General features: G+C 43.6%; 1 protein-coding gene across 1 annotated transcript in view; it reads left to right on the top strand.

The window, feature by feature from the left end:
- The window catches only part of PGR (progesterone receptor), a 56039-nt gene extending 41110 nt beyond the window's left edge, over window positions 1-14929 (top strand). Inside the window, exons 4-8 of the mRNA XM_082219136.1 lie at window positions 5088-5390; window positions 8934-9078; window positions 11023-11153; window positions 12201-12358; window positions 14230-14929. Of these exons, the coding sequence (XP_082075262.1) occupies window positions 5088-5390; window positions 8934-9078; window positions 11023-11153; window positions 12201-12358; window positions 14230-14385 (893 nt within the window). The 3' untranslated portion in view covers window positions 14386-14929. The remainder of the gene's footprint in view (window positions 1-5087; window positions 5391-8933; window positions 9079-11022; window positions 11154-12200; window positions 12359-14229) is intronic.
- Window positions 14930-15151: the final 222 nt, after the last annotated feature.

Genomic DNA, 15151 nt, shown 5'->3' with positions numbered 1-15151 from the left:
GATCAGATCACCATCGCACATTATTTTTAGTTTACTTTGTTATATTTATTATGCTCATTCTGTGAAGCCTCAGGCAGGGTCAAGGGTTAGCAAACTGTTTTGCCCAATCCAGTTGGTTTTTTTTATGGAGTGTGGCAATGGAGATGGGGAAGAAGTTTGATTCAGTTCACATTTAAAGGCATACCTACTTAATTTACACTTTCCAATAGAATATGTAAGCCAAAGGGCACCCATCCTTCAAAATTCACATTTCTCCAAATTTTTCAGTGCAGTCCTGCAGCCAATGTATAAAATGCGTTTACTAAGGGTAAACAATGTGTATGAATGCATATATTAGCTTTTTTAAATCCCCAAATGCATTATATTAGGGGAAATAGCCTTACCAAAAAAAAAAAAATGAACGCAAGGGAAGATTGCATACTGTAATGTGTATGTTAGGAAAAATTTGCACAGAAGTGCTGACGAATTTTCATGGGGATTAAGCCTCGCCTTTTCTCCTGTAAAATGCTTCTCTTTGGGGCTGGGCTGGGCGTGGGAGAGAGTGAGGATGGCATTAAGGTTCCTTGTGGCTAGCAGTGCACCAAGAAGGGAGAGGAAGGCAATTCAGTTGGTGAACCTCCCCAATTTGCACTTTACGAAATGCAACCGTCTTTCGAAAACCGCACTTCTTTTAACGTTGCAATGCATTTCGTGTGTGTGTGTGTGTGTGTGCGCGCACACACACACACACACACACACACACACAGATGCCTACACTGTGGTAAAGTGTGCATAAAATAACATACACAAATACATTTTACAGTGGTACCTCTAGTTGCGGACTTAATCCATTTCGGAGTGCCATTCACACCCTGAAAGGTCCGCAACTAGAGTGCCTCTTCTGTGCATGTGTGCGGCACGATCGAGCGCTTCTGTGTGTGCAGTGAAGCACACAGATCGCTTCTGCGCATGCGTGGGCGGCGAACCCGGAAGTAAACACTTACAGGTTTGCCGTGTTTATAAGTTGAAAGTCCGTAACGAGAGTGGAACGCAACACGAGGTATGACATTAGGGGACATGGCTTTGCAAAATAATGCATTTTAGGCATACAAATAAACACTCTGAGAAGTTCATGCAGAAGTGCTGCTGAATTTTCATGAGGAACTGTTAAAGGCAAATGGGCAAACCGATGTTAAGATGTGGAAAACTAAAGGGTGGAGAAATGAGAAGCTGAGAGAAGCAGGAATTGACAAATTTGCCTATCCCTAGTAGTGGAGGCTAAATAGTTATTCTACCTGCTTACTAACCACTAGAGAATCTAGTACGATGAGCCCCTTCGTGTCCCTTTTCAATAAACTTAACAGCTATCCTATCTATGTCACATCCCAGGAGGGGGGAAAATGAAAACCCTTTGCAAGTAAGATTTTTCACAAGATGTTACTTCAAATTTGTCTTTGAAATCTTGATCTATCACTCCTGCTTTGTTCTCTAGGCTGGGCCCACTCCTTCTGGAGTACATAGAGAACTAAGAGGGCAGAGTGACCTTGGAGGCAGAATTATGGTAGTCTGTCGGGAAATAATAAATCGTCAACATTTTTCACCTACTTATTTGGTGAAGCATTCTTCATAGAAACTTGTCTGTTTGCAGTGAATTGTCTAGCACAGCTTGGTACCTTCTCTTCCAACTTTCTTCCACACCCTTGGGAAAAGTGGAATAAATCTAAATCGAGAATTAGGTATGAATAGTTCTGTAGGAGACCAAACAGACTATTGATCATCCCTTGCCTTTTCCTCCAGTGCTACTCCTAAGGTCCAGAGAAGACAAACACCAAATGTTGTCTAATGCAGAATATGGATCTGGGAGACACTTTATGTTTTTCTCTGGATATTTCCACATTGCCTCTAAAGCTGCTCCATGTTTCTGACATACTTCTGCAAAAGGGAAGAAGCAAATTTCTCAATTTATTGCATGCTTATGCTGACTTCACATGACATTTAAATCCTGTGCTGTGTTCCTTCCTCACAATGTAAACCTCTGCAGATTTACTCAGAAGTAAGTGCCACTGAGTGTTGCTGTATTCAGTGGGGCTTGGTCCCACAAAGGCATTGTGTAGATTTCAGCCTAAAAGTCACAGAAATCTGACTTAATTCCCCATGGTGTTTAATGTTTTAATTTGTTGGAAGCCACCCAGAGTGGCTGGGGCAACCCAGTCTTCTGGGATGGACGACACAGTCTCCTCCTCCTCCTCCTCCTCCTCCTCCTCCTCCTCCTTCTCCAACTAAAAGGGATAGAAACCAGATTCTTCAGATACTAGCTATTTCACATCCATTAGATCTAGCTAGCATTCATTAGGTTCCCTATTCAAAGAAAAGATTGGATACCTATGTGGAAGGACGTATGGGTCCAGAATTGGCCTCCAAAGTCACTTACAGACTCATTGTTAAAACCGTGTTTATGAAAGACAGTCTTATTTGGCTACGAGTGATCGCCAAAGAGAAAGAGAATATTTCCCTGCCCTATTGCTTTCTAGACTGTTATTTTTCACCCTCCTCCATTCTGTGAAGCATCCCTTTCCCTTCTTCTAGGGCTGCATTCATACAGCATTTGATCTCCTTTCCCCTACATTTCCCCATACTGTTAATTTCTGCATTATATTTGAACTTTCACATGAAAGACCAGCCACTTCTGGAAAAGCAATGGAATGTAGTGCTTGTTTAGCACTCATTTCCATGTTATTTTATGCTGGGGGAGTGGGGAAACCCTGTTGACAGCCCCCTTAACATGGAAAATCACAGGAGCAAAGTGATGAAATAAGCAGACACAACTTTCTAGGCCAGGGTTGGTTGCACACCTGTCTATCACTTGACCTTACAGTGACACCTGGTGACCCATTTTTGCCCATGCAGTTTGAAACAGAGCCTTGTAGCAACAGTCAGCAGTTGCAACACTCTTTGCATGGGGCTTCCCAAGTGCCAACAACCAGTTTGTTTGCAGGCAACCCATTGGCAATGCCTTTTATCAAAATCCCACCTTTGAGACTGAGATATGACAGCCATCTTCAACTATCTCAAGGGCTGTCACATGGAGGAAGGAGCATGCTTGTTTTCTCCTGTTCTGGAGGCAGGTGGCCGTGGCTAGGCTGAAACAGCTTCACAGACCAAGTGGGGAGGCCTAGTGGATCTCATCCAGCCCACACCCCTGTTCTAGACCAGGGCAAGGGTGAGAATTGCCTATTTAGTGCTATAACCTGCCTTGAGTCTATGGGGCACAGCAGACTATAAACCTAAATTAGCAGAAAATGATCCAGAATGTGGTTCATGATATTACATAGCTATAGTGTCTCTGATCCCAAACCTAGTTGGTTCCATAGGTAACAACAGACCCAAAATGTTTAAGTTTAATAACAGGCAACCATCTCCAGCTTGACTTGGAACTTGTTCACCTAAAATGCGGTGATTCAGATTCATTTTTATAGCAGGCCCAAAGTAGCTTGGTGTATGCTTGGACCTATGCTCAGCTCCAAGTCTTGTTGCATTGAGTGATGGCATCCAGCACACAATAAGCTTGGAGATCCCTTTTTTAAATACCTGCCCAATGGAGCACTATGAGCCCCGGAAACCTTGCCTTTCTGTGCCATTTTACTGGGCACCGCAATGTAAGAAGGAAATTGATAAGCTGGAATGGGTGCAGAGGAGAGCAACCTCAGTGGTCTGGAAACCAAGCTTTATGAGGTGGGTACGTTTGGCCTGGAAAAGAAGAGACTGAGATATGACAGCCATCTTCAACTATCTCCATGTGACAGCCCTATCTTCAAGGGCTGTCACATGGAAGAAGGAGCATGCTTGTTTTCTCCCGCTCTGGAGGATAGGACTTGAGCCAATAGTTACAAGAAGGTTCTCTCAAAAGTTACAAGAAAGGAGATTCCAACTCAACATCAGGAAGAATGATCTGACATTTGTTTGACAGTGGAATAGACTCCCTCAGGAGGTTGTGGACTCTCCTTCCTTTAAAGCAGAGGTTTTTAAGCAGAGGTTGGGTGGCCATCTGCCAAGGATGCTTTAGTTGAGATTCCTGCATTGCAGGGGGTTGGACGAGATGACCCTTGGGGTCCCTTCCAACTCTACAATTCTGTGTTTCTATGATTCTCTCGTAATGCCCCTGCTGCCCTCTTCTTTTTCTGCAAAACATAGCTGGAAGTGATAGAAGGCAGCCTTGATTCAGTACCATGATTGCAGAGAATTGCAAGTTTCCAAGGCTTGGGGGGCTCATTCCTACATTTCTCAGACTCCTGGCAACCACAAGTTACAACAGAGAATGAAGGGGGTTGCTTTGGTGGCCAAACTACCATATTTTTCCAGCTATAGGATGCCCCCATGTATAAGACCCCTCTATTTTTGGGGACCCAATTTTAAGAAAATGAGGGGAGATGGCCTGGGGGGGTGGGAGCGCAGCCTCCCCTGTTGCTGCCATGTGGGGGAAAGGATCCAGGGAGTGCCCACCATGCGCAGCAGCATTGGGGGAAGTTGCACTCCCACCAACGAGCTAGCTGGCGGCGCGCAGCTTCCCCCCCCCCATGCAACTGCGGGCAGAAAACACCAACCAGATCGCTCCCCCCCTCACTGCGGCATCGGGGGAAGTCACGCTCCCATCAACTGGATGGCTGGCAGCACCCTGCTTTCCCCCCCATGCCACTATCTGTGTATTGGATGACCTCAGTTTTTTAATGTGATTTTTGAGTCAAAAAACCTCATCCAATACACGGAAAAATATGGTAACTATGAGTGGAGTCTCAGCAGTAGCAGAAGGTGAAGTCTCTCCATTTACCTTACCTTTGGTCAGTTGCTCTGCTGCTGTTTACCAGGCGGGTGAGGTGGTGGCGAGCTTAGCATGGTACCAATTCATCATTAGCTAAGAACTTTAAAGCAGAGTTGGTTTGTACTCTGATCTCACCAGTTCCCAATATTAGCTGCGCTACTATGCATACGACATTGCGATTGTACAAAAAGCTGCTTATTGAATTAAGTATGCATTCTTATATGATGTTTTTATCTGCTTTGCATTTCTGTTTCTGTTCGCTGCCCCTTAGATGTGTGTTTTTGGATTGCAGGTCGAAAGTTTAAGAAGTTCAATAAGCTCAAAGTGCTGAGAGCATTAGATGTTGCACTCCAGCCATCGGTAGCCCTTCCTAAGGACGGCCAAACCCTGGCACAAAGGCTCTCTTTTTCGCCAGCACAAGAAGTCCAGCTTATTCCTCCATTGATCAATGTCTTGGAGAGCATCGAACCGGAAGTGGTCTATGCAGGATATGACAACACACAACCAGAAACCCCAAGTGCTTTGTTGACCAGCCTCAATCAACTATGTGAGAGGCAGCTCCTCTGTGTAGTCAAGTGGTCCAAGTCATTACCAGGTAACGGTTTGGGTAACAGTACCACTCTGTTCTGCTTTGTTCAGACCTTATCTGGAGAACAGCATCCAGTTTTGAGAGTCACAGTTTAAGAAGGAAATCGACTAACTAGAATGTGGTCCAGAAGTAGGTGAGAAAGATGGGGAGGGACTTAGAGGCCAAGTCCTATGATGAAGGACTGAAAGAATCGGGTATGTTCAGCATGGGGGAAGGATGTTCAATAGTCATCTTCAAATATTTGATAGAGAAAATTTGTTCTCTGCCGCTTCAGAGGGTAGGATTCAGGCCAAGCTTTTCAAATTACCGGAAAGGGATTCCAACTAAACATTAGGAAGAAATTTGTGATGATATGGGTTGTTTGACTTGTTAACAATACAGTGGTACCTCAGGTTACGTACTTAGGCATTGTAAAAATGATAATAACATAATAATAATAAAAATCAGCCGCAATAACACATAAGATAGATATTAAGCTATCTCACGTGCCCTATCCACAGCTTTTCCCCTGCTGCTTTGATATTTAGGTGTATCTTGAATACATTATTATGCCAACAGGCCTGTGAAGTTGTTTAATTTTTATTTTGATTAGCCAGCCATCTTAATGATTATCTGTATTTAAAATTTTGAAGGGTTTAAGGATTTGACACTGTTCACCACCCTGATCTTTTTCATGATATGGTGGTAAAGTAATACTTCTATAAATAAATGGTTCAGATGCTTTAATAGGACACCAATAGGATGTTTCACCATATATTTAAAGCACATCCAAAGTATGTTTAAACCACATGGCTTCCCCCAAAGAATTCTGGGAACTGTAGTTTCACACTCACAAAGCACCCTTAACAAACTGCAGTTCCCAGGGTGGTGTGGATCTGCCTTCTGTTCATACTGTCTTCTGGTTAGACAACTCTGTTCCCCTTGCTGTTGTGAAATGAAAAGGAATTCCAGGCATCTGATTGGTCCCTGTGAGAACAGGATTCTGGATCCAATTTGCCCGTGGCTTGATCCAGCATGTGGCTTGATCTGCTTTTGTTCTCATGGAGGCGGCACATCTGAGGGTTCAGGCAAGTTCATATGAGGAAAGGCAGGTTAAACATTCATTTAATCCCTTGAAGCAATTCATGGGCATGGCTTAAACCTAGATCTAATCCCTTGTGACCACATTTCCTTCTAACCAACGAGTTGGTTTTTAAGCATCCATTCTATTTTAGCTCAGGTTGAACAGGATAACGTCTGGTGAATGGATGTGCTGCTTCGTTGTTGTTGTTTTAAAAAAACCGTTGACTCCATTATATGTATTATTTTAATAAGGGAATATTTCCATATTTTCCCATGCAATAAATTTCCAACGTACAGTGGTGCCTCGCAAGACAAAATTAATTCGTTCTGCGAGTTTTGTCGTCTTGCGATTTTTTTCGTCTTGCGAAGCATGGTGTCGGGAAAGTTTTGGAAAAGCTTCAAAAATCACCAAAGTCTTTAAAAACCTCAAAAAAGGCTACCACACCGCGTTCTATGAGTTGCTCCTCGAAGTCAAGTCGCAACTGTATTAACGGTGTTAAGAAAAAGGAAACAAACTTGCAAGACGCTTCCGTCTTGCGAAGCAAGCCCATAGGGAAAATCGTCTTGCGAAGCAGCTCAAAAAACAAAAAACCCTTTCGTCTAGCGAGTTTTTTTGTCTTGCGAGGCATTCGTCTTGCGAGGTATCTACTTCGCTGTCCCACCTGTTGGTTGCTATCAAAAGACAAGACTATACAATGGCTATGCAGTACCTCAGGGGTCAGCAACCTGCGGCCCATGGTCCACAAGCAGTCCATGGGGGTCGTTTAAATGGCCCCCGAGCCGCCCCCAAACTGAGCCGCCTGCTCGGCAAGTCCCCACACACTGCGCTAAACAGATGCAGCACGGAGCGGGGACTCATTTCCGCGGCGCCGGAAATTGTGTCTGTTCAGATGTGATCTAGCCCATGGAGCGATCTCTGCGGGAGTGAACCATCCAGGCGAGGTAAACCCTGTAGTTCCTCTACCACCAGAGATGGCATACTGCTAAACACTAGTTGCTGGAATCGACAAATGGGGACAGTGCCATAGCACTTGGGTCCTGCTTGTGAGCATCCCATAAGGGCATCTGCTTGGTCACCGACAGAGCAGGATGCTGCACCAGATGGCCTGATTCTTCTTGTATTCCTATAGCCCTCGGGGCTTCCAACGCCTGTGCCTTTCTCAGCATTGCTTCAATCGTTGTTTCAGCAAGGTGGCTGCGGGGAGAGGAGATGTGTGCTTCTCTTATTTGCTGAGCATATTAATGCAAACCCAGCTTGTCCACAGTAAGAAGATTGCATAGGCCGAACCTGCATAATTTGAGACCCTCTGTGCCAGACGCCATCCACCGTATGTGCCGTTTGAAATGAGAAGGGCTGCAAATTCTCTTTTCTTTTTAAATCATTATTATTAGTTTTTGCATATATTTTCCAAACAAAACATCACATCACATCATCCTCATTTTGGTGGCCTCATTTTGGTGACTTCCATCAATGCTGTCTAGTGATTTTCAAATTTGTTACCTGATCTTGCATTTTATTATTATAAGTAATGCTTTTAAACTTCGTCTCCTAGTTATTTCCTTCGTAAATCATTTTACAATAATTTATATAGTCCTCCTTACAAAACTTCTTCTAAGCCGACAAGCAATGTTACATTAATGCAATTGTCTTTCAAATAAGGCATATATTTCTTCCAATCCTTAAGGAAGTCCTAGTCCCTGTTAATAAAAATTATTATTATTTTTTACAAAAAGGAAGTCCTGGTCGTTCTGGTTCCGAATTCTCCCAGTCAACTTTGCCAGTAATAATAATAATAATAATAATAATAATAATAATAATAATAATAATAATTTAATATTTATACCCCGCCCATCTGGCTGAGTTTCCCCAGCCACTCTGGGAGGCTCCCGATCAAGTGTTAAAAACAGGACAGCATTAAATATTAAAAACATCCCTGAACAGGGCTGCCTTCAGATGTCTTTTAAAGATAGGGTAGCTGCTTATTTCCTTCACATCTGAAGGGAGGGTGTTCCACAGGGTGGGCACTACTACCGATAAGGCTCTCTGTCTGGTTCCCTGTAACCTCACTTCTCGCAATGAGGGAACCGCCAGAAGGCCCTCGGTGCTGGATCTCAGTGTCCGGGCTGAACGATGGGGGTGGAGACGCTTCTTCAGGTATACAGGACCGAGGCCGTTCTGCATACTCCATCGGTTTTATTGCCACTCCTTCTTCACTGGTAATTCTTCCTGTTTCCATCATTGGGCTAATAGTACTCCCGCTGCTGTAGTTGCATGTAAAAACAAGTTGTTATCCTGTCTATTAATTTCTGTACCTACAATACCAAGTAAAAATGCTTCTGGTCTTTTCACAAATGTATATTTCAACATTCTCTTCATCTCATTATATATCATTTCCCAGAAGCATTTTACTTTCTTCAAGCCCACCACATCTGGTAAAAGGCACCTTTTCACGTTGTTAACCTGCCTCCTCCTCTCCACTTTTCCAGGATTCCGGGGCCTACACATTGATGATCAGATAACCCTTATCCAGTACTCCTGGATGAGCCTAATGGTGTTTGCCATGGGATGGAGGTCTTATAAGCATGTCTGTGGGCAGATGCTGTATTTTGCACCTGACTTAATACTGAATGAGTAAGTAAAGGATTCCAGCTTCTCTTGTGTTATTCACGTGCTCTTGCGCTCTAAACATTGCATGCATTAAGCAATGCCAGTTCCAACTACCTGCAGCGGTAGGTAAATATAACAGGAGTTTAAAATAGATGCAGTATTTTAGAAGCTTGGGTGAATAAAAATGTTTCCACCTGGTGCCAAAAGAAAATAAGGACCGGATTGCCAAAATGTTAATTGCCACGAATTGGAAAGGGGATACGGTACCAACAAAGGCAGACTGGCAAAATAAGCTGTATGAGTATCTGGAATTAGCTAAAATGCCACTGATAATTAGACAACAATCAAACCAAAAACTTTTTTTAAAAGAGTGGGAAAGTGGGAAAGAATATCTGGCAAAATATTGTTCCCAAATCAAACCCTTGATATGTATTGAATAAATTTCGCAAAGTAAAAATTCAGATTGGTAAGTTATTTGTTGTGTGTAAATGAGATAATAATCAACACAATTGAAAAGAAAATAGGATAGAAGATGCTGCAGTGAGGTGGTAGGAAGTCACGGGTGAAGAAATGTGGATATTGTTTGGATTTGTTTTATATTTAATTTAGTGTTTCCTGCTTGGCAGGGGTTGGACTCGATGGCCCTTGTGGTCTCTTCCAACTCCATGATTCTATGATTCTATGATTCTATGATATGTTAAAGTATGGATTGGAATATGTAACTGTCTAATGAAAGAAAATTAAATTTAAAAAATTGAATGTAAAAAAGAAAAGAAGAAAAAGGAAAGAAAAGAAGGACCGGGTGAATATTTTTGATGTGGGAAGTTCCATAAATGTGGTACCATGAGTGGAAAGGTCCCATCTCTGATCACCACCTACATTTCTTCCATTGGAAGGTGAACATGGAGCAGCTGGTCGGAGACTGATGCTAATAAATAGGTTCATGCTCCCAAACAGTTTAAGGGTGTATACGTTAAAACCAGCATTTTGAATTGTGCTTGGACCAGAAGCTACTTCAGGTGTTCTCAGACTTGCATGATACCTTCTATAGGACCAGACCCAGATAAAACAGGTTCTTGGGTTTTGCACTAACTGCCATTTCTGAATAGTCTTCAAAGGCAGCCCCACATATAGTGCATGGCGGCAGTCAATGCAAGATGCTGGCAGTGCATGCAAGACTCTCTCTCTCCAGGAGGGGTCACAGCTGGCGATGGTGATGATGGGTGCTTCAAAACCCAAAGGCCACATGGACCTTTAAAGATAAGACTAATCTGATAGTTCCTTTAGACTGTGAGCCTGATCTTTCAAGGGGAGAGCAACTCCATGCAGTCCAGATGGAGCCATCCATAGTAATTCCATCAATTCTGGATCGAGCTTCAGTTCATTGGCCTTCTTCCAAACCATTTTTGATTGGAGGAGGGAATTGCCAATAATTACACATGGGTGACTGAGACCAAAAGAGTGTATAAAGCGACTGAGTCAATTCATGGCAGAATTGAGATTTGAATGGTAATTGTCACAAACACTTTGCTTGAGAGTTCACAACCTTCACATACCCATACTGGGTTTTGGAGAGGCTATAGCAGTTAGTTGTTTTACTTACCGATCATCAGATTTTAATGCTTATCACTTATTTCCAGTCATATGCCATAACATCGGCACATGAGATATTTGACACTGTGTTGCTTTATACTGCTGCAATTCGCAAAATTAAATTATTTTTTTAAAGTGAAGCCTTTGTGGCTTCCAAGCTCATCCACACACACACACACATGCGCGCGCGCGCGCACACACACACACACCTTCTTGAAGGGCTAACTTTTTATTTTATTTTTATCTGTATGGCAACAAACTTGTTAGTAAGAAAAAGTCATGATCCAGGATACTCGGTTCCAAGGTTTCTACATGGAATAATCATGGACTTACCATTTATTTATTTAAGTTTCTTTCTTGTTTTCTGGGTGCAAGACAGAGGATGAAGGACTCATCATTCTATTCACTGTGCCTGACCATGTGGCAAATACCCCAGGAGTTTGTCAAGCTGCAAGTAAGCAGTGAAGAGTATCTCTGCATGAAAGCCTTGCTCCTTCTCAATACAAGTAAGACACAGCTTCTTCTTCTTCTTCTTCTTCTTCTTCTTCTTCTTCTTCTTCTTCCTCTTCCTCTTCCTCTTCCTCTTCCTCTTCTTCACATGGCACATTTTATGTATGCTCCATCCAACTGCCTGGGTGAAAACAAAAAGCTGAATTTTCAAGGACTGCAGGGACATAACTTAACGGTTAGGGACTGTAGCTCAGAGGTGATTCCTAGCAAGTGGTATTCTGAGGTATACTGCCCTTGGCGCTGGAGGCAGGACAGAGGCAACATGGCTAGTGCCCATTGATAGCTTTATTCTTCATGAATGTGTCTGGTCCCCTTTTAAAGTCATCCAAGCTGGTAGCCATCACTACATCGCAGAAGTGGGCAAGGAAGCAGTTTCATGTTTCTGGTGCACCGCCTTTTCTGCCCTTAAACACATGAGGATGAGCACACAAGTGTGAATAAGAGTAAAGCATTAGGAGGGGAATATCCCCCCATCAGCCTCACCCATCATGCGAATCTCCCCAGCCTCCAGTTGCTACCCACCGCCCAAACTCTGATCAAACATGGTTAATTTGGTGACAAACTTTGAGTTTGGATATCTGCTTCAGAGGGTCAGTGGTTTGGTCCCTGCTCCTGCCAACCTAGCAGTTCGAAAGCACATAGTAGTGCAAGTAGATAAATAGGTACCACTCTGGCGGGAAGGTAAACGGTATTTCCATGCGCTGCTCTGGTTTCGGTGTTCTGTTGCGCCAGAAGCGGCTTAGTCTTGCTGGCCACATGACCCGGAAAAACTGTCTGCGGACAAACACTGGCTCCCTCAGCCTGTAAAGCGAGATGAGCGCCACAACCCCAGAGTCATCTGTGACAAGACTTAACTGTCAGAGGTCCTTTACCTTTTTTTATCTGCTTCAAACTCTGTCCAACATACCTGGGTAACTTTGTGAATCTGTACAACCCCGGAGAGAGGACGAGAATGCGCCTTTTGCTTTATTTCAGAATTTGAGCAACGGGGGGTGGGCAGATAAAGCAAAACAATGTGTGTTGTCTTTCCCTCCCTCTTTCAGTTCCATTGGAAGGTCTCAGAAGCCAAAGCCAGTTCGAGGAGATGAGAACAAACTACATCAGAGAGCTGGTCAAGGCAATTGGGCTGCGGCAGAAAGGGGTCGTGGCTAGTTCGCAACGCTTCTATCAGCTGACGAAACTTATGGACTCCATGCACGATGTAAGTTTATTTCAGCAATCCATAAGATTATCATACTGTTACACACTTACTGTTACAGTGAAAGACTCCAAGGCTTCGAAGCTCCTGCCCAGGGTTCATTTGCCTTGGAATGAAGGTCAGCTGAGACTGTTTTGTCTTTAGGATATATGCTGTCACCGTATTTTTTGCTCTATAGGACGCACCCGACCATAGGACGCACCTTGTTTTAGAGGGGGAGAACAAGAAAAAAAATCCCCCCTTTCTTCTCAGCGCCCCTTCAGCGAAGTGGCAGGAGAAACGGAGCCCCTTCCATTTCTCCTCCCGCTTGGCTGAAGGGACGCTGCACAGGTCTCCCTCTCTGCTGAAGCCGGGAGAGTCTTGCTTTCCGAGCTTCAGCAAAAGGAACCCGAAGCCTTTGGAGCACAGCGCGAGTTCCCGCTGCGCTCCAAAGGCTTCAGGTGGCTATCCCTGAAGCCTGGAGAGCGAGAGGGGTCGGTGCGCACCGACCCCTCTCGCTCTCCAGGCTTCAGCGAAAGCAACCGTAACCTCCGCAGCACGGAGGGAGCGCTCCCTCTGCGCTTCGGAGACTTCGCATTGCTATCACTGAAGCCAAGGAGCCTGCATTCGCTCTATGGGATGCACACACATGTCCCCTTAATTTTTGGAGGGGAAAAAGTGCATCCTATAGAGCGAAAAATACAGTATTTACACATTTATGTGTCTTCACCCCTGCCTCCAAAAGAATTCTGAAGCCAAGCTTAGGATAGCAATGTGCATATATATATATGCAATTCTGCAATCATTTTCTCCTTGCTTGTAGGGGTGGAGAGGAAATTAGGCTTGAGTTCTCACTTAAAGGCAAACCAACTTAATTTGCACTTTCTGAAAAAATAGGAGCTATGAAACACAGCCATCCTTCAAGATCTACACTTCCCCCCCAAAAAATTTTGCAATGCATTTCTCTAACCCATTAATAATGTGCACAGATATGCATGTATTGGGGAAAAGTGTACATAAAATACATGAAAATAACACCAAAATGTATTATTTTAGGGAAAATGGCTTTGCACAAATGTGTACAGTGGTGCCTCGCAAGACGAAAAGAATCCGTTCTGTGATTCTCTTCGTCTAGCAGTTTTTTCATCTTGCGAAGCAAGCCCATTGATGGATTAGCGGATTAGTGCTATTAGCGGCTTTTAGCGGCTTATCTGCTGATCGGATCAGCTGATAAGCGGCTTAGCGGCTTAGAAAAGGGGGGGAGGAAAAAAACCCGCAGGAACTCACAAGACATTGTCGTCTTGCGAAGCAAGCCCATAGGAAATTCGTTTTGCGAAGCACCTCCAAAACAGAAAACTCTTTCGTCTAGCGAGTTTTCCGTCTTGCGAGGCATTCGTCTTGCGGGGCACCACTGTACATTAGGAAAAAATGCGTACAAACCTGTGTATATTTAAGGATCAATTTGCACTAAAATGCCGGTGAATTTTCATGAGGATTTAAAAGAAATACCCTGCAAACTGGGGTGGAAATGTGGAGAATTAAGATTGCGGGGGGGGGGGTGTTTGAGAAACTGAGGGAAAGAGAAACTCACAGATTGGCCCATTCCCATCTCAATCACTGGGTCTCATTCTCACATTGTCACAGTAGCTTAGTGGTCACCTAGAAATACTCACCTGCCATTTTGTCTCCCGCCGTGAAGTGGGATGAGGATGAGATTGTGAGAAGCAGGGAAGATGAGAGAGAAAATATAACTTTCTGCACTGCACACAGCTTCATAAGTATCGGGCAATTATGGGATGTGGGGGGAGGCAGAGTGAAGAACAACGTGCATTGTTTGGATAATTTATTGATTTTTTTAAATTATTGATTTTCTTGTAAAAAATTAAAAAATACAGCTTGTGAAACAACTCCATCTCTACTGCTTGAATACTTTCCTCCAATCTCGGGCGCTGAGTGTAGACTTTCCGGAGATGATGTCGGAAGTGATCGCTGCCCAACTACCCAAGATTCTGGCAGGCATGGTGAAGCCTCTTCTCTTTCATAAAAAGTGAAATGCTTTCTCTCTTGGCTGCCTCTACTCTCTCCCCAGCCCAGCCCCATCTCTCATTGGCAGAGATGAAACCCAGCAAATGTACATTTTTTAATTGTGGGAGTTGGTTCAGGGTTTGGGATTTTGCAGTGCCAGGGTTTTTAGCCTGTGTCCAACACCTGCGGGTTTATGTCTTCAAATCTGCAAATGCTCCACAAATGTTCTTATGGTAAAACTTTCTCCTATTACTATTCTTTTACAACAGGTTTTTCTTGGGCGGGGGGGGGGGGAAGGTATCATGACCAATATTTGTCATAAGAAATGTTTTATAATAGGCCTGATTGAATTTCTCCCGAGGAATAAACAAGAGATCAGTTTTGTTTCGTTGTTTTCTGAGAATGGAAAGTTACCTTGTACATTTCCCCTCTTCATATTATTCATTTTTAAATTTCTGCAATGTAGTAAGGTTTTAGCTTTTAATACATTTGTGTGAACACGTGGCTATATGTGTATATGTATATAAAATGCAAAGAATGTGTTGAAAATAAAATATAAATGGTCTTCTACCTTGGGAAATGTATTCTTTCTCTACTTTGAAATTTATCTTAAAGAAAACATCATTAGATCCCTTAGATCTATCCAATTACCGCCCAGTTTCGAATCTTCCATTCCTGGGCAAGGTGATTGAGAGAGCGGTTGCTGAACAGCTTGGTAGGTTTCTGGATGAAACATCGGCTCTGGATCCATTCCAGTCCGGCTTCCGCGCTGGTCATGGGACCGAGACGGCT

This window comes from Podarcis vaucheri, assembly GCF_965113315.1.
Source record: "Podarcis vaucheri genome assembly, chromosome: 4".
NCBI classification, from domain to species: domain Eukaryota; kingdom Metazoa; phylum Chordata; class Lepidosauria; order Squamata; family Lacertidae; genus Podarcis; species Podarcis vaucheri.
This window is presented reverse-complemented; position numbering and strand designations above follow the sequence as displayed.